Raw genomic sequence first — 25,936 nt, 5'->3', positions numbered from 1 at the left:
TATGTGGCAGAATTAAGGATCATGAGAACATTTCTCATTTAAAGAAGAAATAAAAAAGTAGGCCTTGGTGTCCCTCCTATCAGTTTGGCACGGCGTGCATTTCAATGAGCCTGGGCTGGCCTTGGATCGCCGCCTCATCCCCCTTCTTTAGTTCAACCTGAGCTTCCTTCTTATTTCCAGAATGATGCTGGTCATTCCTGTGGGCTGAAAACACTGTACTCTGTACTCACCAGCTCAACGTCTGCTTCAGTTTGAGACATTCTGATATACTAACATGACCAGTACACCTAAAGTGCTTTACCGCTCAGATGATGTGGTGTCAAAAATGTCACTAGTTTTCTGGCATTTTTAGCGCAAACAAACAGGAAAAGCCTCACTAACCAAAAGGTTACATGAACGTCTCTAGAAGTGAAACCAAAGGTAGAGAAATTTATGGATGTTTGCAATGGCTATTTAACAATCTCACAATTTCTTGGTTCACCTGGCCCTTTTTGCCCACCATAGCTGGGCAGTAGCAGACAGCTTTCCTTTATAATGAGCAATGATCAACTGTATTTTGGATGCACTCATCTTTTACTCCAGTTCCAAACAAAATGGATTTTATAATCTCATTCAACTGTTAGTCACTTTATAACTTGGCCGACTTTGTGTCCCACACTGTTGTACTTTTACAAAGTACCCCCCGCCTTTCCTTCTTGGCAATGAATTAACACTGCTGGCATATTTTCCCTTAATGGTGGTTGGGTACAGTGCTTTCATGATCAATAGAAATAAATGTTAAAGCAAAAAGGGAAAAAAACAATCGGAGATTGATAACTAACAATATTTTCACACTATGCAAACAATGCATCTTAGGAAAGGTCTAATAGGAGACGAAGACTTACAGCCTGGGCCAGACCTGAGGGATTTAGCAGTCCTGTGCGATGGATTCAAAAGTTCAAGTTGTGGTGGTAAATGCATGTAGGTTAAGTGGAATGTTGCAGGCAGAGTTGGGTCACCATCCAGTGTTGCAAATTGCCAAAGTGCATCAACACAGTCTGTGCACACTTCAGACACGTTGTGGTTGGCCTGTCCAGACCATCGCTGTGCCACATTAGGTTACGGTTATAGGAAAATTTGTCTTGTGTAGTTTCTTGTGCCTTTATTCGTGTTGAATCTAAAAGTCTGTCATCCTTGCCATTGCCAACACTTGAGTCGGTTAACAAGTGCTGTAGAACCGGGAGCAAAAAGCCTGATCACCTTGGATTTTCCATTTTAGGCATATTAACATTATTGTTTTTATTTGATTGAAAGACAAAACAAACCAAGTATGGGAATTAGCCTTTTAATATATTACCTTCAGCTGATAAGGCGCTCAAACACTTGGTAGTTTATTTTTAATTGCGTACGTATGTGGATGAAGCTTTCAAATGCCTAAAACTGACTTTTTTAGAGATAAAGATCTATTTTCAATTAAAAAGATAAATAAAATAAAACAAAAATCTGAAGCAGAAACAAAAAGTTTTTTGGTTTAGTTTTATTTGCTGCCCAGGATGTTTGAGAAAGCTGATTATTTTAAGCTTAAATGGAGTTTCGCAAATCAAGCTGAGCGCATTCAAACCAAAGGAGATGGAATCTTGCTACGTCTGTCCCATTCAGTGTGTTTTCACTTCTTTATGTGGCTAATTCTAAGACAGTGGTGTGAGGTTTGTGGTATGTTTATTTATATTTATTCTTTTAGTTTCCCAGACTACATTATGTCTCTCCTTTGTATTTTTGGTAATAAAGGCTGTGTATAAACTGTTTACGTCTCATTGAGTGTTTTCAGCAGCTGCAGGCAAACATCTCTGGTGACAGGACAGATGTCAAACTTTATTCCTATATTTGTTATCTCATATATTTGAACGATTTTTGACAGAAATCATTGAAAGATGTTAAATCTAAGTTGATCTGGAATACCTAAGGGGTGGATCTGACCTGCCCTCGACTCCATCTGGACTGGGTGGAACATTTGAAACAGTAACATGATTTAACAAATGAACATTACTGAAAAAGACTTGGAAGGGTTAGGGCTAGAGACTGGAGACCAAAATCATGAGGAAAACATTTAATAAACAGACCGAATAAGTGAAAAGTAGGAGCAGTTTCTCATAGAATTTAATTCAGATACAGAATCTCCACCCACTTTCATCCCCAGTCTGGACTAAGCCTTAATGTTACCGGCTCTAGCGGGTGGGAGCTATAGAACGTCCAAAGTGTGATTTATTCTCCTCCCTAACGTTAAAGCGTCAGCCTGAATGTCATGTTGCCAACAAACTTGCTGTATATTGACATGAGTCAGTTCTGTGGTCTGTCTCAATACAGGAAGAAACATCAGCCATTACACTTTGAGGTGAGCGCGAACCCTTCCCTGCATCTTAAAGCGTGGAAAGGTTACCAAACGAGCCCAGCACGAGTCAGGAACCTTTTAACTCCATGCCCCATGAGCTGTTGTCTTATCCCGACGCAATGGATGTTTTTCATGAACCCTTCCAAGCTCTGAAAGCTTTGGTCCGAATGGTAATATTTGGCAACTCGAACTGCCCGTAGCATTTTCTGTGCACGCCATTTTGAGCTAAATTCATAGACGGTATGATATGTAATGCGCTCCTTGCATGTAACCTGCAGAAAGAACTCTTACAATATTTGCAGTTGCCAGATTTTTGGAATTTCTTTGCTCATGATCACAGGAATGACAAGGCTGTGCCGTCTTACTAGAGCAGGTTTGAAATTAGGGCGAGGAGTGAAACATGTTATACAAGGCTGTGTGCAAGGTTAACAGTTAATTAAATCTTTTGGATACATGGGGAGAAGAATTAGCATGCACTCAAAGACACGTTTTCAAAAGCCTTGTTGAAAACCAGTCACAAATCAATTGAGCTTTACATCAACTGCTGCATTCAGGCAGGTTTTTTTGTTTTCTTTCTTTCTCACTTCTTATGGAGTACAGTAACTCGAGGTCCCGCGGAGCAATGATAAGCCGAGCCATCATCTGCCATGACCTCACCCACGCAGACGCACTCAGCATGTACATTTTTAAAGAAGATTTTTTTTTTTTCTGTAATCCCTTTCCCTACATGAAACCCTGACAGCTCAAGCAAAAAAACTTATAATAAAATGAAGAAGAAAAAAGGCATCCTCATCTATTCATTTCTTTGAAGGATCAAGTTTTCTACCTAAACCTTTTGGGGGCCCAACCATGAAAGTGGAGATCAAGGCCACATATGAATGAAATCAGAAAGGTTTAAGAGAGGGCGGGACACCAGCTGGTGATACTCCAGAATCAATTCAAGGGACTCTTACAGTTGGTTTACTTTTCAACTTGTTTAATAGTTAATTCCCAGATTTTCTTGCTCCTTGAATCTTGTTTGGAAGTACAGTGAGTGAAAAAAAGAGGATTTTTGATCCCATGCCGGCTAAAGGGAGTCAGATTGGGCACAGTGGGAGAGAGTGGGGGTGTCTTTAATGGGCCATCCTCCTACAGTCTCACTCCCGTGCTTTGGATGAGAAGACTTGAGAGAAATGAAAGGAGGAGGGAAAGGGACAGAATCAGACCAGGGTGTATGCCTGCAACCGAGGAAATGATTCAAGAGCTGAACAGGCCGGAGTCAGAAAGTGTGGCCATTAGGCAATCTGTTTTCTTCTCCAATAATCCTTCTCTCCGACAGCAACCATGCCAATTTATTTTCATGAATCTCTTTGATAATCTCCAGGTCTTTAATTTCATGCACACGCACTCCATCCTTTCCATCTGAACGCCCCCCGGCTCTCCCACTTGACCTGCTTACTGTCTCCAGGGAACTTGTCAAGACGGTGCAGTTAGAGAATGTTTTTTCATTGACTGAATTGATATGTTGGTGTTGCGTTCCTGATTGTGCTTGTTTATACGTGCGGGAGAAGAGGAACTTTCAATGGATAGTTCCAAGGCCGGCCATGGCATGGACGCTGACCAGGGAGTTACAGCGGGCGCTGTTTCCAGATAATCATGCTGCTTTTAAATTTTTCAGATGGGATTTTCAGCGCTGTGGCTGATTGAATTCACCTCCATTGTATAGAGGTGAAGACAGGAATCTTGCTGATGCTTATCTCAACCTGGAAAACACACAAAAGGAAAACTGTTTGCAAGATTCAATAGATGCCTGTTGAGGAACTGGAGGAAAGATTGTTGAGTTTTTTTTAATGACCCTTTAAAATACCCGAGTTTCCTACCGCATGTCAGCATGGTATCTAAGTTTTTGGAACTGAGTCTTGTGTTGCAACATGGCAATTTCCCTCTTTTGTGTTGTTGTAATTGGCACCACATATAAGATTTTCAGCATCAGATACAATAATCCTTATTTCCTCAAACGTGGTTTGATGTTGCTATTTTTCACTGTTCTTCTCACTCCTGCCGAGTTTTGCAGATTGTCGTTGTTACCTGATGCAGCCTTTTCACAGCGGACTCAGGTCTGTGTGTTTTCTGAATACATGTTCTGAAAGCTCTCTTAGCAGGAACTCACACTGAATAATATAGCACGATTGGTGGTATTTCGCCTAATGTTATGTCTTGTACATTGCATTACCTGCCTGCTGTGATGGCTCAATAGCAGTCAATTGATGTAGTATATCTTCAAATCACATTGTTCAGAAACAGCTCAGTGGCAGTCAAATTTCCCCACAAGGAAAGAAAGAAAAACAAACAAGCTCGCAGGTAATTTATGTGACAAACTTATTTTGTTATGTGACATTTATTTGCCGTAAAAAGTATGACAGTACCCAAAGAAAAGTCCAGCAATGCAATTTATAGTATAGTATTTATAGTATATTGTAGCCTATACTTGACACTGCTATTTGGGATTTCTGTTAAATGCATTTGTAAGTGAAGCTCAGGGGTTAAATAGGATTTTACCTTTTCTCCCCACACGTCCACTTTACCTCCACATAGGATTGGCTGCCTCATATAAGCTTTGTTTCCCATGATTCATGGTGTCGATGCCATTGTCTGACTCTACGCGCCTCCACCTCAGCAGCAATCCAGGTTCAGAGCCAGCCACAAAACTCATTGTAAGTTTTGGTTTATTTGTGCCCAAGTAAACTGAATGAGATCTTTTTTTCCCTTTTTATGTGTTCGATGTTAACCCAAATTGAAACTCCAGAGCCACATGATCAGCCCATTAGGATAAATGCTTGACTAAGCTGTGTGGGTGGAGTTAAATTCTTCTAGCCAAATCAAAATAATGTGATGAAGGACTTGGTTTTGTCAAAGATTCCAACAGTGTCATTACTCTTTTAACAGAGAAATAAAAAAAAAATCCCAAAACACAAAGAATTATGGATTCAATAAAATTAGTGATCTTTAAAATGCGAAACGTTTTAATGCTTTTTGAATTTGATCTGAGAAAGAGAAATCTGCATGGACACGTGACAAGTGCTATTGTTTGGTAATTGTTGGCTAAATAATTACCATAACATGGAGTGGATCCTACCACCCAAAATGATGAAAAAAAAAAAAAAAAAAAGTCCTATTAAAATGAAAATTAGCTGCTATTTTTTGGCCAAGCAACATAAATTGCCTATTTAATCAAACATTTTCATTTCGATTTCTGTCAAACTGAAACCACAAACCAGTGAAAACATTAAACACAACACCATTCCCTGAACAAAGGGTGGTTCTTTTTAAATAAAAACATACCAGGGTCTTGGTCGGAAAATAAAAAGAAATGTAATAAAATAAAGATAAAATGAAGATCGATAAAAGGGGGGCAGGCAGAAAATACTGTAAGCATTTTCAAATTCACATTCAAACATCGAAATGAAATGAAAAACCTGTTTGGCTTTACTATGTGAGTTGATATAAACTTGAAATCTTACTAACTTGCTTAATTCTTCAATTCTCAAGGCATCTGGAAAAGCCTGCTACGCTAGCCTTTTGGATCAGTGTGTCAATGTGTTTTTTTTGTTTTTTTTTTTGGAGGTATTTTGTTAGTCATCATGCCAACACATGGAAGAAGATCTTGCCTTCTATGTTCAGAAGATTTATCTGTTTTTCTGAACTGTTCGGTGGCAGAGAACTTTTTTTTGTCAAGCCTTCAGAATGATTTCCTTCTTCCATGCAACTCTCCAGCTCTTCCACAGGACTTTCAAAACATCTGCATCGTTCTTATTTACAGTATAACCATGAATGGCCCGGAAAACCTTTCGCTTCTGCACCTTTAGCTTCCTGCCACTCTGTGGCAGTGAGGCGTCGGCCAGCTGTTTGACACGCTCCAATCAGCTGCAGCAGAAGAAGGATGCTGCAAACTTTTGGCAGAAGTTATGGAGAAGTTTTGGAAAAGACAAAAAAATGAAGATGGAAGCGACGCCAACCTCTCATCAAATGTGTGCGTAAGTACTACCCTGACTTTATTAAGTTAGGCCTTGTGGACAGAGGTAGAGAGGCAGAGTGTGTGGAAAAAAAATCTGAAATAATCCAGACACCAAACATCCAAAGCTAGTTGGAAAGCCGGTGGATTTTTGTTGTGGCAACTTCATTTGTTATAATTGCTAGCCTGTTCAGTGTTGTCGTATATGCAGGTTTACATACACCATATAAATAAATGTCTTTGAGATGATCGCAGTGTATCATATCTTTTATTTCACAAGGTCTTAGCTTGTGAAACTCTAAGTGGACTGGATTTAACTATTGAATACAAATCAAACCAAGCCTCAGATCGATTAAAATTAAAGTGCTAATACTTGAATGGGCCCCGGTTCTTTTAAACTGGGAAAATATGGCCCAGAGGTTAAAAAGGTTAAGAACCCCTGCTATCAGGAACACTGTTTGGGCCTGGTGTGGATGCCGATTACAGCCTCTGCAACTGAGGGAAGTCCACCAGGATATTATAACCAGTATATCTTCATTATACTTGATATAGCTCAAATGGATGCCCAGGATGTCATCGACGACAGTGTCTGTCAAAAAGGCTGGTATAGGTTCTTTCTCACACATTCCTCAAGAAGCTGGGAGAGCTCCCTGATTGTTATTGTGTCTCCATTCTCAATTCTTCTGCCACCTCACCATCAGCCTCATTATCCTGCAGTCTCTCATCTGCAGTGCATGCGCCACTCTACATCTTACAGCGGGACACTGCTGGCACACACTCCTCATCCTCATCATTGCTGTCACTGTCATTTTCCCTGCCCTCTGGAATATTCTCATCCACTCTATATTGAGTTGTTGACCTATGCTGTGCCTGTTTCGGAAGAAACCTGCAAAGTTTGTCTGCATTTGTGTATATAAAGTTTTCATTTAATTTCATAACATAATTCTGTAATTATTTCTGTTGGTAAATTATTTAAATGTCTGTTTAGTTGTAGTATAAAGGAATTGAAATCATCATTGTGATTAATCTGACACCACAGTTGCATGACCCTGACATGTGGACAGTTGGTTTTTGGTGTGTTAAAACTACATTTTTTTAACCTCATTTGGCCTTCTTTTGTAAAAGATTTTGGCAGATATACGTCTGAGGCATTCAGCACATGGCCATCACTGTTGGTCATCTTGGAAAGATGATGTCTTGAAGCAGTGAACATTTGCAATACAAGATATTATCCACTTTTACAATGTTGCGATCAATCTACTGACACTGACACTGACACTGAGTAACAAAACACAGTAAACCAATTAAAAATTGAGTTAAATTAACTGCCCACAAACATTGACACCATGCATGAAAGTGCTAGGACATAAAAACACTCCAAACATTTCCTAACTGGCATTATATATATTTTTTGTGTGTTGTACTTTAGGTGGAAACTCCAAGCAGCTTTCATGTGTTACTCACTGAGAAACGAACACTGTTTCATGAAGCCTACATTGTTCGGCATGCTGCAGTGATGTCTGTCCTTCTGGAAGTCTCTTCTATCTCCAAACAGGATCCGCACAGCAAGCGAGCTGGAGATATTTCCTTGGAGTTTGGTTGCTTCCTTGCTGTGAGGCAATAACACTAGCTGTTCCTTCTCTTTTATATTAGTTCAGTATCCAGTATGTGACCATCTGAGCGTTTTTTGGTCAATATGCCACAGTGCATATATATATATACATATATATATATATATATATTTTTTTTTTTTCTGGTTACAGAATCAAAATAATCTCTGTGTTTTGTCCCTGAGGTTCTCAAGGTCATTGTTCTTTGAGTGGATGATAAATAGAAATGTAGCAGATTTGCGATAGAAGAAACAAAGAAACAAAATCAGAGGATCGCTCTTTCACAAAAATCCTGATGGCACATCTTAAGGCCCAATGAGCATTTTGATGCTCTTAAGAGTTTTAATATAGAACCGAGACCTGATCAAAAAAGGCATTGAAAGTGTATTCCAAGGATTAGTTGCTGTGCATGCTCGCTCTCTATCGCAGTCATCATTTACTTTTCAACCAATTCACTGTGTGTTTCCTACTCTTACTAACTTCTCCATGAAATATCTGTTGCCACATGCTCCATTTCTACTGAAGGCACATTTCTGTGCTTAAGTTCTGCTATTGGAGGGGGACTTGAAAGGATTAAAAAAAAATATATATAAAAAAAAAAAAGGTGATATGATTGGCCTCTTATCTAGTGAGATTAACTCTGAGTTACTACCTTTATTTGTCTTGTTGACTTATTTCCTTTTCTTTCATATTAGTCCAATATCCTCTATAATCATAGGCAATGTAAGCCTTCACATTTGTGTGACAATCTAAGTGTGTTTTGGTGTGTACCTATCTCCGTCTTCACAAAACTATAACAAATTATAGATCTTCTGTGGGCTTTAAGTGTTGCCTGTGCAAAACCTTTGTCACATTAATTGGTCCAAACAAACAAACAAACAACAAAAAGAAAACAACCCATACCCAACTAAATGATTGCTTTTATTTTTTTAAGTTGATGATTGTATAACGTGATAGGCTTTTAAAAATAGCCATGTATTATCATTATTTTTTTGTTGATGTCATTCTTATTATTGTCCTTTATGTTGTTCTTGTTGTTATTATAGCATCATCATCCTGTGCAGATTATTTTAAGCTTGTCCAAAAAGAGCCTGGCATGTGACATTCGCTCCTGCCGTTCACTGCTTTTATTGTGAAGGCGCGCCGCCGTGTGTTCCGGTGTTGTTCCGCGGTTACAGCCTCTGAGCTACGAAGCTGACCGATGCGTTTTAACGGGAGCGGAAAAAAAAGGAGAGAGATGGGAGAGGAATGAAAGAGCGAGTGGGCTCAGAGAAATAGAGAAAGAGAGGTGGAGAGGAGAGCTGTCGGACCAGCCTATGAGCCGCTGCTGTAGAGGAGGGTGAGCTTACTGACCGACCGTTGGCTCAAGTCTTTGTTGCCGTCAGGACAGACAGAAAATCTGGCGTCCATGACGGGAGCGCGCCTTTATGTAAAAAAAAAAAAAAAAAAAGAAAGAATAAATAAACAAACAAACCAAAAAAAAAAAAAAAACTAACTGCACATCGATAATGACATGACGGTTATTTTTGTTGTTTTAAAAGTGTCGTGCTAAAACACAGCAGCGTAATCTGCTCTTTATCTTCATCCCATCTCACCAGCAGAGTGAATGCCGTCCCTCCCGTCGGTGGGGGACGTGTGTGTGTTCACGTACCCCGGTTAGAGTCCGGTTAGAGTCCGGCTGGGTTCGCGTTGTTATCCGGGAGGGAGTGGGAGGAGGAGGTGCTGGTGGTGGTTCCGGATTTGATGCTCCTCTGGCAGCGGATCTGACCTGGAAACGCTGGTCTCCGTAGGTGTTTGACGGACGGACTCCAGACGGCGGCGGGAAACAAACAACCGCTTTTTGCTTTTGGCTCATTTTGGCGTGACGTACGCGCTGTTCGCGCGCCCTGTGATAAGGTGTATATAGTGTATGTGTGTGCGCGCGCGCGTCAAATAAATGCAAGTAATTAGACACACTGCTGCTGTCTGCCTGTCCCGCAGCGTCCCAACATGACGGCCCTGCGGCAGAGGAAGGGCAGCAAGGGGAAGGAACATCCTCCTCTTGGTGCAGACTTTCAGCCCCAGCAGACTAACTGTTGCACCGATCACCACCCAGAGAAGATGTTGCACGGTGAGTGAGCCCCCGCCACCGCTCAGCTGACTCCCTAAACCAAACCACCCAGCCCCAGCTGCGGCAGAGAATGCACTTTGATGGAGAAATGAGCACGGCTGGCAGCCTGCCAGAGTGTCTTAGTCAGATCCAGCTCTGGGGTCAGTACTCTTTATCTGAGCCCGACCTCTGACCTTTGACCAGCTTTGGTCAAAGCTTTGGTTTGCATCCTTGGAGGATGTGAGGCATAATAAACAGAATCTGTCTGGTTCTTTCTATACAGATATTAATACATATAAACAATACATATTTATATAACATTTATGTTGTGTGACCAATCTGCATTTTGCTAATGACCACTGAACAGAAATCCAAGAAATAACTTAAATAACGATCCCTTATTTTGACAGTAGGCATTTGAACTGTCATAACACAAATAACATTTGTTTGTTTGTTTTGTTTGTTTTGTTATAGTGATTTTTTTTTTTTTTTTCAAGTTGTACAAATTAAACTTAACAGCAATAATGAAATGACGTATTAATATTACTGCAGGTGATTGGTCGTGGGGTGCTATAGTCTGGACATCTGTTGGCTGGTCTGTGTCTGTTGGCCTCGGCCTGCTGTGCTGTATCTACGTGGCCATGCTGCATGAGAACGACCTATGGTTCTCCAACATCAGGGTAAAGTCCCTTCCCTTCATTTAATTCACGCTGGAGTTGAACAGATGTGATTCTTCCTATCATAACAAAATCAAATGTCAGCTGCAGAAAAGGCCCATTGGTGTAACAGCAGGGGTAAAGCACAATCAGTGCATCTGCCCTGTGATTGCATTCGATGTGGCCTGAAGTTCAGTGTTTGGTCTGCACCTGCATGAGATTGGTTCAAAGGTACAATTTTAGGTTGAAAGTAAAAGAGGTCGAATTAACAGAGCTAAACTCAGACTGTGACGATGAAGCGATTTGACAAACTGATATCAAACGGTCAGTGAAAGAACCCAAGGGCATATACAGCGCAGTGGCAGAACAGAGCAGCTGTACAAGGGACTAACTTAGACACTTACCACTGAATTTACAAATAAAAAAACAGGACTGTTTGACAATAGACTGAAATATGTCTAAACAGTGAGTCCATTGCTGGAAAGCTTGAGTTTAATGTGTAGTAAACGTACTTGAGTCCAATCTGCACATATTGGTACAGGTACTTTGAAGCATTAGCCTAACCACAGACCAGACTCTCAATTTTATGTAGAACATAAGACAGAGTGAACAGTCACACAAAGCAAAAATGAGCAGGCGCGCTCCTGAAACTCAGAATTGGTCTCATCTGTTGGTGGTAACTTGCTGTGCCAGTCTGAATGTGAGTGGTTGTTTGTCTCTGTGTGTTAGCCTGCAATGCACTGGCAATTGAATGTTTTTACCTCTAGCAGCACCGACTCTCCTGACTCTCTTGAACTTTGATAAAGACGGTGCATGGTAAAAGATGTTTATGTCATGATCTTTTGCCACTGATTTCTACCGTAAAGGTGTCTCAGTGATTTGGAAAGAACCCGAAAACTAAAGGCTGTTTGTCTCAAAGGTATCTGATCACAAAGTATTGCTACAGGATCTGGGTCATTCAGGAAGAAGGTCAGGGAATGTTGGAAACACATGGATTTCTTTTGTCTCGTTTACAAGATTCTCGTTAATGAAAGCAGGGAATGCCTGATTGATGTGACGCTTTTATATTGAGGTTATCTCAGGTTTCAACATCCATGTGGAACCCCATCACATACAGATATGTGCAGATGGAAAATGTCTCACCATTTAAAGTTGGGAGAGCTAAAAAAATCCACTCATATTTTCTGCTTATCTCGAGAAGAAATGTAGCTTCAATATAAATGCCATTCAGATGCAGCCCTCATCCAGGGTTCTCCCTAAAATCGCTGTCAAACATGTCATGAACACTTCATCCTGAAATGGGGTGATTGTTTTTCCATGCACTGTGATGGATTGATTTTCAAGCCTGCAAAATGACCCACATGAAGTTGTGAAACGCCGGGGCAACTGGTTGTTGCGCAGTCCTTTTTCTAGTCTGTTCTGTACAGCAGCAGAACATTTTGCCCTGCCAGATATGATGTCATCTTTAAATCCCTCTCGCAGAGCTTCAGCAGGACCCTGGTTCAAACTGAGATGCACAGAGCAGATTTGGAGCTGAATGATATGGCAGAACCAATCTTAGAGTTGTAGTCAGAACCGATGTAAATAGAAAAGGGCTCTGGTTTCTGTGCTGTTATTGCCTTATTTCAAAGTGCAGTAATAGTTGTGTGTTTTGTTAGATGTTGGAATCAACTGAGGGAAGGAATGCAGGTCATTTCGGTGTGAGTTGTTGCAGTCTTTTTGTTATATAATTTGCATATGATGATGTGATCCAAAAGATGAGACCACATCCAACCGTGGACAGATGAAAAATTTTTTGAAATTATTTTGCTGGACAACGAAATATGCTACTCATAAATGATACTCATAAACTGTTATGTTGATTGATTGGACTCCATTGAGATATTCCAGTGTTTGTGTTGCAGTAGAGAGCTAAAAATGACATGTTAAGCTTTAAGCATTAAGCAAATTGCTCTTCTGCATTGATGCAGAAAGACAAAGGTTTGAACTGTAGCTCTGGTTAAAATGCTAAATGCATAGTGCAATGGAAGCGCTGACAGTGACTACACGGTTAAAAGTTGTCAGTCACATTTGCAGGTTTTGTAGAGCCAAAGAACAGTGGTTCATTGACTCCCTAGAGCTGATAAGTGAAGCCATACATGGTGTTATTCAATTTCCTTCTCTTTTTTTCTATTTTACCAATTGCTGCAAGTGTTTGTTAGATCGTGTATCTACAATTGTATTTAAGGTTGGCTAGTATGAATCTACCATAGGTTATACCTTTTAACCATAGCACATTCTCTCTTAAATTATCAAGTCACTTTATGCCGGACATTAAGCTTGAGTGTATAAATTACAAGTTCTTCAAATTTATAATGCTTCGTCTAAACAATTTGTCCATTGCTGGAAAGCTTGGGTTTAATGTGCAGTAAATGTACTTGAGTCCAATCTGCAGAAGACAGTGAACAGTCACACAAAGCAAAAATGAGCAGGTAGGCAGGCCCTTGAAACTCAGAATAAGTCTCATCTGTCGGTGGTAATTTGCTGTGCAAGCCTGGTGCTTCATCTGTTCCTCATGCAAATGCATAGCATGTCTTGACCCACATCGAGACAATCTGTGCAGAGTAATTTGTGAGTTTTCGTCACAGGGACAAAGCAGCACATCCAATTAATTGACACAGATGCGGTCCTGTGCTGAGGTGTTTCTGCTTGTGTGTGTGTGAGAGTATGTGCAGGTGAAGGAATAAACCAGACAGACAGTTTCATTTATAATAAATGCAGGTCACTTAGCTGGTGAACATTTCCCCAAAATGGTCCCACACAAGACGGCTCCCGGGTGACATCACTGCACTTTTCGCGTTTATGTGCGTGTGTGTGTGTGTGTGTGTGCATGGTGTTTTCTTCTGTTAATGCTATCAAACACCCAACCTCTGTCAAAGGCTACACTCACACAGAACTGGCTGAACCTGAACATGCCTTTCATGAGAAAGCAGCACATTCAGCTGACTTAAGTGAAGATCTTCCTTAGCACTGAAAAGCTCATGCAATAGGAAAACCCTAAATCTCTTACAATCCCCTTTTGGTCAGCAAACAGCAAATATGTGCTTGACAGCCAGTACCTTGTGAGGAGGGTTAGGGACAGAGAGTCAATCCTCCATGACGATACTCACTGGTTTGTGAGTTGCCAATTTGAAACTTGAGAAGCTGAACTGATTTACTGAGCTAACTAGTCAAGTAATAAGAAAGTAAATTTTATATATAAATTTATATAACTATAAAATCTCTCCCCCTTGATGGTAATTTGATAGAATCTGGGTTTAAGGCTGTATCAGCGCTCCAGTCTATGTTGCAAGTTCTGGTTTTGTGAAGTCACCATGCGTAACAGGTTCAGATCAGCAGCAGGAACGTTGGTACAGCAGCTGAGTGATGAGTTGAGCACATGAGCACATTATTTTCAATGTAGTATGCAGTAATAAAATGTTGATATTCGCCCAGACTTTCCTATTCATTTGAATATAAAAATGTCCTAACCTTTGACTGGTACTGTATATTGCTATGAAAACACCAAGGACAATCTACTGCCAGCACCTCTTGATTGGTTGTACTCGTGAGGAATTAAATTTTGTCCATTAAATAGTTGCTTTTTGGTGAATGACAATAAAGTTGAATCTTGAATACCAAAATTCAGTTGTCGAAAAATTTGTAGCACATGAGGAGAATATTTTGATAGCAAGATAATGCTCTGAAGCTGCTCATTTGAAATGAACCACCCATTTAAACAATAATTGGATTGCTTGGGTGGGAATATTTTAAAAGCGTCTGTTCTGCTGACCACAGCAGTTAATCACTTAGACACATTACTGACACTCCTGTAATGGAGCTCCAGTAATTTGCTGTTTGCTGTCAAATGAAACAAACTATCACTTGAAGGAAGCACAAAGGAGCTTCATTTTGCCTAGGTGCACCTCGCATGCTGTTGATTTTAGCGAGCTATGTCTGACAACGTTTGGAATTTTCTCAAGCTGACAGCCCAACTTTCACACACACCTCACCCAGATCTTCCAAGACAACAAATGCATGTCTGTAGTCCCCTGTTAAATGGTAATAAGTGTCCCTAGCACGAGCAATGCCTTGCCTCTAATTACAGTCATACATTGCAGGTTTAAATTTCCAACCTGGTTGAACAACATTGTGCAAACTAATATCAGCATGGCTCCCTCAATAAGGCCAGTGCACTGACGCAGCTGAGGTGCCCACTAGGGATGTGCCAAAAAATCGAGAATCGCGATTCTTATTTACTATGATTCAGAATTGATAAAATAAATAAATAAATAAATGAAACAAATCTGATGACTGTCTGCCTCTATTATTTATGCAGGACCTGCTGACATCACCACGCAGCCCGTTCTGGGACATAGGCATGCGCGGTAAGCACCAAAAGAAGTAGGAAACTACAATAATGAAGAGCAATTCAATCGGCCCCGTCCTTGTTGCAGCCAAAGATTTGGGCTCATTTTGGTTTTTACCGAATGCCCGGGAGACCAAGCTTGACATGAGTGAGGGACGAAATTTTGATTTCAGAGGTGAGGTTGGACACAACTGGCTTGTGGGGTGGGTGCTTGTGGGCGGTCTAAAGGGAAACAGGCTTCAGTTTTAGCAGCCCATTTCAGTTTTATGTGACCTGTTTCCATTTAATATAGCGTAACATGGTTTTTGGACAAAACCTGCCTTTTGAAAAGTGCAGGGAACATATCTTTACCCCCCAAATTATGTCCCTGACATGACTTTTTATTGCTAGCTTCTAGTAGCAGTTGTGGTCAACACGAATTTGAAAAAGCACTTTCCTTATAATTTAAAAGGCAGCGTGTTTAACTGCACTATTTATAAAAACACACCTTTATTTTTGTTACTTAAGCAAGATGTGATATTGCTTTTATGCAGTTGCAACAGTTGCAACAATTCCGTCTAAGCATAGATAAATGTTTAAAACTTAAGTAAATGTGAAAAACACTTGAAAGGTCATATTGCAGGTTAATTTTTTTTAGCAGGCTCCAGTTGTGCTGGGGAAATTTTGAGTTTTAAAAATCTGCTGAACATTCAGCATCAGGCTTTATTATGTACTTTATTGTCCTAGTTCATATATTTAACCTGCAATATGCAATAGTCCAGATTTTTCTTCCTGTGGAAATTTGCTCTCACTGAGCTGAAGAGTGGCATTTTTGCTGGACAATATGTGGGCAACCCATTCTTGAATTCAGTTCATCATCTCACTGGTGCCTGAAACAACAATATCCTCATCGACACAGCTCATTGTATGCAAGTGTCTTTCTTTCTTTCTTTCTTACTTTCTTTTTTTTGCAGGGCTGTTTGCACTCTGAACGCCCCTGCTTAAATTTCTGTTCAGTTCTCCTTGCTCTTTGTAATTATTGATGTGTTTGAATACAGGGGAACTCATCATTTAGTTGTTACCATTTACATAAATTTCCATCTCCATTATCAGACAACTAAATTAGCATAAAGTAGTAATTTGATCTGCCTGTGGTTACTAACTCTCAACATGACAAGCAGTAATTAATGTGCTGCTACCCCCAGATGTCGATCATAGCACTTTAATATTAAACCAGTTTAATGAAATCACTAGGCAGGCATTTTGGGCTTTGTTAAAAGTTGCATATATTGCTGCTCGACACCACTTTCTTTAGAATTAGCCGTCTTTAGATGGTTTTTAAAAGCGCAGATTTCTGAGGTCTTGGGGACAGTGGGCCAAAAGAAAGAGGAAAAATAGGTAGATTTTTACGTTTAGCTGGCCTAACGTAGGCATGCTCTAAATCCCAAAATCCACGTGCTACATTGTCCAGCTGATAATATGGTGCTCTTCCAACAACCAGGGGTGGACCGCAATGAAGTAAATTCACTTGAGTACTGCACTTACGTACGGTTTTTGAGTATCTGTACTTTACTGAAGTATTCTTTTTGGGGGATACTTTTACTTCACTGCATTTGAAGGACAAATATTGTACTTCCTACTCCACTGCATTTGTATTGATGCTCTTGTTACTCGCTACTTTTGTGCTAATCTAACATTACTCATTCATTGTTTTTAATTGTAATTGTTTTTCTAACGCACACACGTAGCAGGTAGCCATGTTGTGTTGTGTGTATGCTTGCAGAGAAGCGTGTTTGTCCCTCTCTCCAGTGGTGTGAGAAATAACGCCAGCTGTAGCCGCTGTAAGCTTCATAGTCGGTGTGATGAAACTCATAAAAGTCCTGTGTTGTGATGTTAAATAAAGCCGCTCCATGTGTTCAATTACTCCACCTCTCTTCTTAGCCCAGACTGCTAGTTACCATGGTTACCAGCGTCAACGGGCCAAGCTAAGGTGAAATGAGACTTAGCTTCATAGCTAGCTACACTAGCATAAGCTGAGCTAGCTAAAGTGCTGAGCCACGACGCTAACTCACTAATTCTCACCTCCATTTTTGCCGTCATCCTGAATCTATGACAAGAAGTACTACAATAAAATGAGGCAGAGGAGGAAGTAGACATGGAGCACACAGGACAGTCTATTAATGAAGGTGAATAGGAGAGACATCAACAGGAGGTAACACACAGCACAACCAGCAGAGACCGGACCCCCCACAGACCGGTTCTTTAGGGCCTCTTTAACTGAAGGTATTTTTTAACATGTCTGTAGCAGAATCACATCAGTGTATTGTATAATGACAATAAAGTTACTTTCCTTTCCTGTATTTCCTGAGGGATTTTTAATATACTTTTAGTTAAGTAATTTTTTAAACATACTTTTGGACTTTTACTTGAGTAATATTTTTGATGAAGCACTTTTACTTGTATTGGGGTAATATTTGACAAGGAGTATCTGTACTTTTACTCTGGTGAAGTTGTGTATTCTGTCCACCTCTGCCAACAACACAGTATTCAGATACTTGTGTTGATAACACCTAATGCTTGAAATTGTTGTTTCTTCCTCAGGCACTGAAATCATGGATTTCATTTCCTTAATTTCCTCCCCTTAGAGAGCCACTGTCTTTCTCTTTGTGTCTCACTGTCTCACTCACAACGCACACAGACTCTCTAAAGTGACTCTTGGTCAGGCAGGATGGAAAGAACGAGGAGACATGCTGGAAAACAATTAATGAGTTTTGATGTCCCTCCTAAATCTGCTGTTAAAAAGAAAATGCATAATTTCAAGATGAACAGTCTGTAGTCCAGACCTGACTGCATGAGAATATGTGAGTATGTGTTTATACCATCAGTTGGCCAAATGTTGGCTGTTAATTGGGTGCTTATGAAATCATCACAGGGCATTTACAGGGCATCCACAACCTGTTTCAATTATTCAGTTAGTGCCTGGGTTTATTGTTTACCTCAGCTGCTGAAGGAAAAAGAGCTCTTCTGAGGCAGCTTGTATTAGAGGGAGTTCTTCATTTTTAGCTCCCTCACTTTGATATATATATAATTGGCATTTTAGTGCATCTGCTCCTGTTCGCCCTCTTATTTTTTTTTCTGTTGGAAGTATGTTGTGGATTCTGCATTTCAACGAAAAGGTAGCTTTAACTCTGAAGTTAAATCAGCATTTAACCTTTTGTTTTGTTGTGTATTTTCTGCACACAGTCACAGACTGGAACAGCAATTTTGGATTTTTGAATTTGTTATGTGGTTTTCTCACCCAGTTCTGTTGAATATGGTATCAGTGTTAGTCTGAGATTTAAAGGCTTTGTTATGGAGTCCTCTTGTTCCCAGGCTGTCCCTTTTTTATACACACTCTCTACAAAGCTTATCACCCCTCTAACGCATTTAGTTTAAACCAGGCTGCTGGCCTAATCTGCTCAGTTGAATTCATCAGGTGTGAAGTCATGTCCAGCGCCGAAGCAGTTTATTTCAGACATGTGCTCTCGGGTTGAATCTGGTTCCAGATCCACATACCCTCTGACAAATGTTCAGCACATTTTCCGAATGATGTTCCAACATGTTCCCCTTACTTCCACCCCCATCCATCTTATTCTTTCCCTTGGTGCATGTGTGTTTTTATAGACAAGAGGTCACCAGCAGTCAACTTTTCCTTTCCCTCCCCCTAGCTGCTACAGTTATCTAAAGCCTATCCTCTTGTCTGCAGTCGCATTGTAGCTCAGCCTGTTTTGGTCTTCAGACGCACTTGTTGCCTTTTGCTTTGAAGTCCCAGCTGGAATACAGGGGTGTCAGAAGTCGTCCATGTTTAGGCTCTGGAAGAAATAAAGGCCAGCTTCGGACCAACCCTTGGATTTTTTAAGCATCACATCAGGGCGACTGGAGATATTTAGAGACCCGTAAAAAGGGAATGGAACTAGCTTTCGGTGTAATGGGTAATGTGAGAACTTGTTAACTTGGCTTATTCTCTTTGACTGTAAATTAAATTGAGGATTAGCCATCTTATCAAAGTTCTTGGTGAAAAGCCAAGACTTGTTTTCCTCCGGCAAACTCAAAAGAAGGATTGGGAAAGAAACTAGCTGCTCATTTCCTTGGAGAAAGCTTTCACATATTTCCTTTGGCAAGGAACTCCAAACGATTAAAAATCCAATTTATTTGGATTGACTTCAAGAAAAGAAAAACATACCACATTACATTTATTACTGTAATGGATTTGGATCAGTTCTACAGCTCAACCTGAGAGCATGTTGTTTATCTACCTGGATTCAGTTTGTCAAAGGATCCAAGAATTTATTTATAATCTCTATCTTGTCGGCAATGGAACTTCGCAAGAGAGTTAAGTTGAATGAGCTTGCAAATAACTCGGACCTTTGGTGTGATGATAGCAGTCGCTTAGTGCTGAGGACAGCACAATCAAATGCCGCACAACGTGAAGGCAGAGGGAACGCTTGTCCTGTTGGAAAATCTGGTACTTGTAACGGGTCAGTCATTCCATCCCGGTGGTCCTGGCAACGACCCGTTTCCATGGCTGCAGGGCTGCTCCTGGCTGGATTGCTTGCTCTGGCTCAGGCCTGGTGTGTTGATGCCATACACGAGAATCTGCTGTGGTTCTCTCAACTTACGGTATGAGGTCTTGTATTCATGACACCTTTTTATTTGAACTTTTGAGTTAACAAAGCACATCACACACAAGGCCCCTGTCGCATGTCTCATCATTGAAATGTCAATTGCCCGTGACTCGTGATTTGAGTTGTTGAGTAATTGCAGTGTTGGTGATTTGAACACCAAATTAGTTTTTATCCTTTTCACATGTCAGTGTGTCCTTGAGCAACACACCAAACCCCAAACTTATCCCAAAAGCCAGATAATTTTTATTGTGCATATATAGAATTTAAATGTGTGAAGGATGAATGATTAGTAAATTGTAAAGTGCTTTGTGTGTTCAGTTAGAAGAGGGATGTTGTTTGGCACACAGCAGGAGTAACACCAATAGGTAAGGCATAAACTAAGGTCCCACTAGCAGCAGGGTGCCTGGCTTTGAGACTAATGCTAGCTAAGCTGACCCAAACTACTGTGACATCTGCTGCTGTTGCATTTACACATTTTGCTTGAGTATGCTATCGCAGACAGCACAAGGAACTGCTGTCACTGTAGTTACTGTCCAGTGATGACAGTCATGTTTTAAAGATTTTGCAAATGTACAACATTATATCTGTCTGTGCTCATGTACATTGTGTCACAAAGTTTTGTGTAGGGGCAGTGTGTCCACGGTGTTTCTGCACAATATTGTGCATGCCCCCCCCCCACTGAGAGTGTAGAGAGTGATGCATCATCTCCCCCTACTTCGCTAAATGCCTGCTCTGTTTTCCTACCTCTTTGAAAAATAGTTAATTTAGGGCTGTCTTTAAATGTAAAAAACACCATCAGGGTTAAAGCTCATTTCTGTCAGTGAAACCCCACAGTTTTTACTGCAGTTGTAGCATTTTTTTACCTTGCATTTAAATTATCTTGTTTTCTGGCCTTCCTGTAGATATGAAAGAAATCCCGAGCTCCAGCCTGTCTGGCGGTTCCCATTAATGCAGACACAGAGTTTGGCTCTTGGTTCAGGCAGCTGCCTGGTGCTCAGGTTATGAGCTCCTTCCTCTTACATCTATTGGAACAAAGCAGCAGACTGACAGGGACTGCGCTGCACAGGTGTCATCTTTCATATCTAGTGGGAAGGGCCTAAACTTAGTCTTCATATTGATGGTTTTTGTGTCATAATTTTACAATTTCTTTCATCTCGATGAACTCCTGCTACAAGTTTAAATTGAAAGAGTTATAAATTGGCGACCTAAATGCCACTAAATCAAAAACTTTGACAGGAATATGAAGTACAAAGGTTGCCACATTCCTACCAAAGGTGCAGATAGCAGTAAATCGAATAAATCAAATTACAGCTCTGAAATCCACCACAGTACTGAATTGATGATTTTGAAATAGTAATACTATAAAATCTGAAAAAAGGTGTCACGCTTCACGTTTTCTAACCCTGATAGGTGCAACAAGTTAAGCACGTCTGTAAATACTCACCCCAGTTTTGGGTGTCTGGATGTCACCTAAGAGGTAGCCCAAGATAACTATAAAATAATACCTAATCAATACATTTATTCCTCAATTTTAAATGTTAGCCACCCAGGTTCTCACTTACTTTATGTTAGAAATTGCTATGGAGGTGTTCTGTTGGTGAAACTGCCACTAACATTGTATTGTCACTCAGTCATTTTTTTCCATTGAGAATTTTAATTTCTTCATGCATTTGTGCATCAAGAGGAGAGTGTTCACTGCCTAATAACAGATAACAAATAGATTTTAAATGTACATGTACACAACCATTGACTGATATTGCTGTATAATCAAAATGAGTGTTCTCCATTGTGTTCCTCAAGACAAAAAAAAAAATGTAAGTTTTCCATCTTTCAATCAGTTAATGGTTTCAGCCTGTTCTCTGGATAAACAATTTCATATTTAGTTAAAACACATAATAGAAATACCAAAGAAATCCATATCCACTTTCAAAGAATTTATTTTTATCCAATTACAGCTATAAAAACTATCAAGAAACTGAGTTTCAGAGGGATACTCTACAGCTTGTTGTCCACTATCTCTTTTTAGCACCCAGTGGAGCAGTAGTCTTCCATTGCGAGCAAGATATCTCTTGGGAAGACACAAACACACTCACACAGTTTTGTGTCTTATAGTTACTGTTGAGGATTATGAGTACATTAGCTGCATTTCTTATATCTCCCATGTTTCTGCCATATCTTGCCAGGATACCCATTTTCCATTTTGAAATAGGATTAAAAGAAATTCCATGTAACCACATTTCCCTTTTTACTTTCAGGAAGTGGAACGGGAGATTTCCTTTCGGACAGAATGTGGACTGTACTACTCATACTACAAGCAAATGTTGCAGGCCCCATCAATACAGGAAGGTATACATTATGTTTACAGTTATTTCCTCCCTTCAGTCATAAATCCTGAAATATTACTAGATTAATTAAAATTTCAAGACACATAACATGAACTTAAAACATATTGTCAGGTAACAGGACAAGTGCCGTTCAAGTGTGTGTATTGTATGGAATAGATGCTGTCAGAGTTTAGGCCAACGTTAGCTGCTCTTGAGCAATTTTCCAGAGGTTTAAATCCCAGAAAGCATTATGCCTCTCAAACACTTTAAGATTGTCCTTTTATAGCATGTATACTATCACAATCACAAGGCTATCTACATGGATTGTCAGCTGATGAGAAAGCCATCTTGTAGGGCAGGCAGATATGAAGTTATAATTATTTCTATACTGGATTTTCATATGAAACTGTCTGCATTATGCAGTTAAAAATCAACTAGCATTAGCATAAAGTCTCAGAGTCTCCAAAGTATCCAGAAGTAACAAAACAGATTTGCTCGTTAGGATGCTGAAGACATGATAGCCTTAACATTGCAGGTATTTTGAGGTGATAACTGTTCGCGAGTAAAGGAATCAAGTTAGATGCTGAATTCACAACATTTCCTCTCAACTCTAAACAGCTGTCATTGCTAGTGTTGGATATTACGTAAAGCAGAACTTACAAATAGCTGCTGTAACTAGGCAGCTAGCTGGCAAAATGGAGGGAGCAGGTACAAATAAAAGGTCTGCTGTCACCTATCTTTGCTTTAAAACAAAGACTGTTGTTAAAACAATATATTTGTGCTGTAGAAAAAATGCAATTCAAATGGCATAGTGCTAGTAACTATGGCAGGCAGGGCTTATCAAGCAATCAATTGGGGTCAAATGAAACAATTTGTGTAACTACCACAGCAATGAACATACCTCAATCTTGAGAATTGACCTTTAAAAAAATAAAAAAATAAATAAAAATAAAAATCTGGATCAAGGCACCAGATGGTTGTCTCTACCTATTCAGTCAATTTACCTGCAGAAATGAGTTTAATTATTTTGTTCCCATTATGATTTAAAATTCCTGGTTGGAAACAAGCCTAATTTTCCACCAGGCAAGTAACTGAGCTGTGGGGCATTCGGTTGAAGAATTGGCTGTATTCCCTGAATTTCACTCTGCACTTATGGGACAGAGATGTGCAGAAAGGGACGGTGTGAGGACATAATAGAGGAAAGAAAATGAAAGATTGATGTGAAGAAAAGAGATAGAATGGAGAAAAAAGTAGGATAGAGGGATGAGAGGAAACGTATTATTGACAGATGGGAAGGATAAAAGCTATGATATGTGTGATGGAAGAGAAAGGGGATAAAGCAAAATTGACACCTCAAAAGTAAGTGATTGAATTGCGTATGTGTGGGGCAATGTGTGTTTTGCTTATGGAAAACAGTGCTGATTTTTAAGGTCTTATATGGACCAAGAACATAGCAGGGATCAGGCTGACATATCCCAGCCTGCAACAGAAACTCAGCTCTCTGATGCATCTTCGGTGGCACATTTAGTTTGTGTTAAATGAAATGCATGTAATAATACTACACACACTGCTCAATTTGGAATAATTACATTACTGTGTTACCACTAGGCTTTTTCAGAATCAGCTTTCTTCGCCAAGTGCATGAACACATACAAGGAATTCTTTGTATAAAAAAATAAGAAATATCAGCGTTGATGGGTTTTCGGGGAGTGGGGGCAGGAAGACAGACTGCAGAGTGGTGGGGGATGGGTGTGAAGTCCTCAAATCTGCAGTAGAAGATGTTGAGGCCATCAGCCAGGGCTTGGTTGGGTTCAGGAGTGGGGCAGGGTGTCTCCCATGGCCGGTGATCTCTGTAGGTCTCTCCACACTGTCACCGGGTAATTGGCTGAAAACTTGTTCCTCAGCTTTTCAGAATGGAGCCTTAAGGCCACTCTGATTTCGTTTGACAGCATGTTCCTGGCTTGTCTGTTTGTCCCCACTCCTGAAGGCACCCTCTTGGCTCGACAAAGGTGTTTGAGTTTTGGGGTGAACCAGGGTTTGTTGGCGTTGAATGTATGGAATGCCTTCGATGGCACACATACATCTAATACAAGCTAATGTACGAAACCATGGCATGCTAATGTTGCCTTTAAAAGAACAAAATAATAATTGTTCTTTATTGAGACTTATGTTTATTTTTGTAGTTTTTTTCCCATTATATTTATTTGTAATGGCACCATTGTGAAGCAGGATAAGAAGCATGGGAAACTCCGATTGGATTTGAAGAAAGCACGAATTTAACTTAAGGTGGCAGTTTGATTTGGAAGAGACAATACATGTGAAGCATCACAGTTTAACACACTGTCTTTCACTGATCTGCTTTGTGCGGTTTGAATATTTTTCCTGAGCAATGAGGGACTGTTATCAATAATTCAGGTGTGTTGACTTTCAATTTATCGTGGTAAAATAATCTGAGGCTGGCATGGAGTTACAGTGGTTAGTGCTGTAATTGTACAGTAAAAAGGTTTTGGGTTCTAACCTGTGGAGTGTTTGTATGTTCTCTCAGTGTGGACTGTGTGTCTCAGTGTTTATGTATGTGCCCTGTCATATACTGGCTACCTCTCCAGGTTGGATTGTCAGCTGGATTGGCTTCATCCGTCCTGCAGCCCTGTGTGGATATAGGATATAGATTATAGACAGATAGATTAAAAATTACCTTTAAGACAAAATGTCTGTCCTCTGATACCTCAGATAATGTTCTGTGTTGTGTCAGTGGAGTGCTGCCACATGTTCAAATTTTAACAATAATCTTTTTTGGAGAAAAATATTCACAAAAAAACATGACCCAAATCATAATGATTCTGATTTATCCTTCAAATCCAAACAGATTTTTGGCCAGTTTGTAGCTGCAGGAACACATTATATATGATTATATACTTTAAAGTTGTCAACACAGATCCACAGCAGCTTACTTGCAGATGAGTTTGTGCCAGTTTGTACCTGTCTGTCAGCTTTGTTGTTGTCCTCACAAACACGTGAGGAGGATAATCTAGTTCCAGCTCCTAAACTGTAGCTTTTTATCAGGCCTTTTTTTTTTTTTCTCCACAGAGTCACTAAAGTTGCAAACCATGAAATCCAAACTTAATTTGTGTGTTCATATAAAGAGTTATCCATTTCTTTACAGGAACTGTTGGTTCATAATCATCAACAGACCAACATACATATATTTATAACTTGCAGAAAAATGTAATGATTTATGATGCTGTGGTGGTTATAGCCAAGCTGTCTGGAGCCATCTATTCCATTGTCATGAACGCAACATCTCATCAAAACCTGAGGTTAGATTTTGGGGGGCAAAGTCACAGTGATCTTGAAAAACATGTTATTTTGCTAAGTGAAAGCAATACCTCAGAAGTCTTCAAGGCAACACTTCAAAATTTTGTGGTTGCATCCTTTTAGAATCAAGAATTAACAGATGAGGTTTTCCACAGTCAAAAGGCAAAGGTCAAGGTAACTGTCGCCTCATGAAACCCATTTTTGGTGTAAATTAAAATGCATTATATGACTCAATTTAGGACAAAATGATGACATGCTTATATTTTATATCCAGGTGATCACAGGTCTGTTTGCGAGGGGAGATTGGGAACAGATTTCCTGCAACTTGGACTAGTGGAGCCCTGGGCTCAGACATTAATTTTGCTTTCAGAAATTAAGGAATTAAATTTAAGCTGAACAATCTGTGGGTTTAGTTCTTGAGAGACATTTCAAACAGTGTTAATGTTCTTTAATGGCACCACAGGAGAGACAATCATAGCCTTTCCTAACTGGTTGTCAGAAACCAATAATAATTGTTATCAGTTTATCACGGTAGCATTTGGAAGTTTGTGTA

General features: G+C 40.0%; 1 protein-coding gene across 4 annotated transcripts in view; it reads left to right on the top strand.

The window, feature by feature from the left end:
• Window positions 1-9,064: 9,064 nt before the first annotated feature.
• Window positions 9,065-25,936, top strand: part of dpy19l3 (dpy-19 like C-mannosyltransferase 3) — a 61,834-nt gene continuing 44,962 nt past the window's right edge. For 2 of the 4 annotated variants that reach the window (XM_029498632.1, XM_029498630.1), the window contains exons 1-4: window positions 9,065-9,308; window positions 9,950-10,079; window positions 10,611-10,738; window positions 22,000-22,090. In XM_029498632.1, coding sequence (XP_029354492.1) covers window positions 9,959-10,079; window positions 10,611-10,738; window positions 22,000-22,090 — 340 coding nt within the window. In that variant the 5' untranslated portion in view covers window positions 9,065-9,308; window positions 9,950-9,958. Of the gene's footprint in view, window positions 10,080-10,610; window positions 10,739-15,071; window positions 15,121-21,999; window positions 22,091-25,936 lie in introns of those variants that run through there. The other 2 variants (XM_029498631.1, XM_029498633.1) reach the window with 2 other exon arrangements.

The sequence above is a fragment of the Echeneis naucrates genome, chromosome 3 (genome assembly GCF_900963305.1).
Source record: "Echeneis naucrates chromosome 3, fEcheNa1.1, whole genome shotgun sequence".
NCBI lineage: Eukaryota > Metazoa > Chordata > Actinopteri > Carangiformes > Echeneidae > Echeneis > Echeneis naucrates.
This window is presented reverse-complemented; position numbering and strand designations above follow the sequence as displayed.